Source organism: Octopus bimaculoides, chromosome 3 (genome assembly GCF_001194135.2).
Source record: "Octopus bimaculoides isolate UCB-OBI-ISO-001 chromosome 3, ASM119413v2, whole genome shotgun sequence".
NCBI lineage: Eukaryota > Metazoa > Mollusca > Cephalopoda > Octopoda > Octopodidae > Octopus > Octopus bimaculoides.
Window position 1 is genome coordinate 35,060,545 of NC_068983.1, and position 2,486 is coordinate 35,063,030.

General features: G+C 36.0%; 1 protein-coding gene across 3 annotated transcripts in view; it reads left to right on the top strand.

The window, feature by feature from the left end:
* Positions 1-2,486, top strand: part of LOC106883663 (MAM and LDL-receptor class A domain-containing protein 1-like) — a 33,439-nt gene that overhangs the window by 20,415 nt on the left and 10,538 nt on the right. Inside the window, exon 1 of one of the 3 annotated variants that reach the window (XM_052966133.1) lies at positions 2,325-2,475. The exons of the other annotated variants lie outside the window; for them this stretch is intronic. Within the exon in view, the coding sequence (XP_052822093.1) occupies positions 2,424-2,475 (52 nt within the window). The 5' untranslated portion in view covers positions 2,325-2,423. Of the gene's footprint in view, positions 1-2,324; positions 2,476-2,486 lie in introns of those variants that run through there. 3 annotated transcript variants of the gene reach the window in all.

Sequence of the window (2,486 nt, forward strand, 5' to 3'; positions counted from 1 at the left end):
TATATATATATATATATGTATATATATGTATATATGTGCATATATATATGTATATATATGTATAATATATATATGTGTGCCTGTGTTTTTACCTCCACCATCGTTTGGCAACCGATGTTGCTGTGTAACCTACCAGTTCGGCCAAATACACCAATAGAATAAGTACTTGTCTTAGAAGAAATACTGGAATCGATGTGTTCGACTAAAGGCCGTGCTCTAGCATGGCCACAGTCACATGGCTGAAACAAGTAGAACAATAAATAATTATGCCAGTTTAATGCCCAGCAACGCCGAGTATCTCTGCTAGTCTATATACTACTAAAACTGTGTGATTGATTCTTGCTTGCGATCTTGCTTGCGTTCGTGTTTGTCTGTAACTTAATACAGTTAAACCTGCGCATAATAGGACAATACTCTGAAAATAAAGTAACCCTGAAATGTGAATAGAAAGTGAATAAAACAAGTTTCACGTAAATCGGACCACGGATTCCCGAGATACAGTATTTTTTCGGTTTGTTTCCATCATGAAGTTATTGCCATTTACTTTGAACACCTGCATAGTTTTGCTGGCATAACTACCGATGTGTACCCCGCCGAATTTGTGCCTCATATCTTCCAAGAAAATGGAGTCTTTTCAAAAAATACCTCTTAGACACTGTGGATTCAGAGTATAGAGGGCTTTATGGCAATGAATTTTTCCAAGCGGGTGGGGAGAGGAATTTCAGAAAATTCGCACGATACGACTTTTTCCCTCATAACTTTCAGGAAAATGAATTTCTTTTAAAGAAATGTTATACAAATACTTTACAAATAGCATAGATTACGATTATAAAGAAATTTATGAGGAAATTTTTATTCCGAGGGAGTGAGAAGAGGAGTTTCGAAAAACAGAGTTTTGGATAATTTAACAGAACCAAACCGGCACATAATAGGAAAGTACTCTAAAAGTAATGCACCCTTGAAGTGTGAATACAAAGGGAAAACACGTATCGCGTAAATCGGACCACGGGTTCCCGAGATACGGGGTCTTTTTCGGTTTGTTTCCAGCATGGGGTTATTGCCCTTCTTTATGAAGACCTAGATAGTTTTGTTGTCATAACTACTGACGTGTACCCCACCCACTTTTTTGCCTCATTTCTTCCATAAAAATGGAGACTTTTCAAAAAATACCTCTTAGACGCTGTGGATTCAGAGTATAGAGGGCTTTATGTCAACGAATTTTTCCAAAGGGGTGGGGAAAGGAGTTTCAGAAAATTCATACGATACAACTTTTTACCTCATAAACTTTTAGATAAGTGGATTTCTTTTAATGAAATGTTATACAAATACCTTACGATTATAAAGAAATTTGTGTGTAAATGTTTTTCCGAGGGAGTGGGGAGACTTTTTGGATAATTTAACAGAGCCAAACCGGCGCATAATGGGAAAATACTCTAAAAGTAAGGTACCCCTGAAGTGTCAATACAAACGGAATAAAATACGTTTCGCATAAATCAGACCACAGATTCCGAGATACCAGGTTTTTGGGGGTACCTTCATAAATAGTCAAAACGGTGCATAACGAGAAAATTCTCCGAAAGTGATATAACCCTTAAATGGAAAATTTGTTTCCATTGATTTTATGTTTACATCATGTTACAATTCCTTTTGCATTTTTCTAGAAGTGCACACATATGCCATAAATAAATGCTGTTACTGGAGCTGAAGTTTATCCCGGAAGTTCTATTTCTATTAGATGATGTAAATAATCAGTAAAACTTTAAACATGAACCTGTAAATCAGACCTATGATGACACGAACGAATTGAAATATTTAATTGAATTATCCTAAAATGAACTTTCATTTCAATGAAAAATTGAAATCAGCTACAATGTTTTATAACTTGAAACGTCAGTGATACAACGGGCCACGGGTAGAGTAGTCAACTATAAATAGACAATATGTAACATAGCGATGATGTCTTGTTAATGTTTAACACTGCCACAAATGATACAAGACGGTGATCTGGCAGAAACGTTAGCACGCCGGGCGAAATGCTTAACGGTATTTAGTCTCTATGTTCTGAGTTCAAATTTCGTCGAGATCGCTTTTACTTTTCAGGGTCGATAAATTAAGTACCAGTTACGTACTGGTGTCAATTTAATCGACTGGCCCCATCCTCAAAAACTTCGGGTCTTCTGCCCAGGGCAGAAAAAAATGACCTTACACAGTTACGAACACAGCAGCATATATAAGTCATGCTGGTTAGGATTTGAAGATATTTTAAGCCAATCATAAAAAGTCGATGACTTTAGATATTTTCTTTGACCTTATGTAAACTTTCATAACTTTTCCTACCTATTAAAACGTTTCTATTTTCTTTTTAAATGTTTATTTGAAGAAATCTGCAAATCATATTCGAGGCTGTTCAAGGATCCGGTTACATGAGTGATATAGCTATTGATGATCTGACCATGTCAACAAACGACTGTTCATGTAAGAGAATG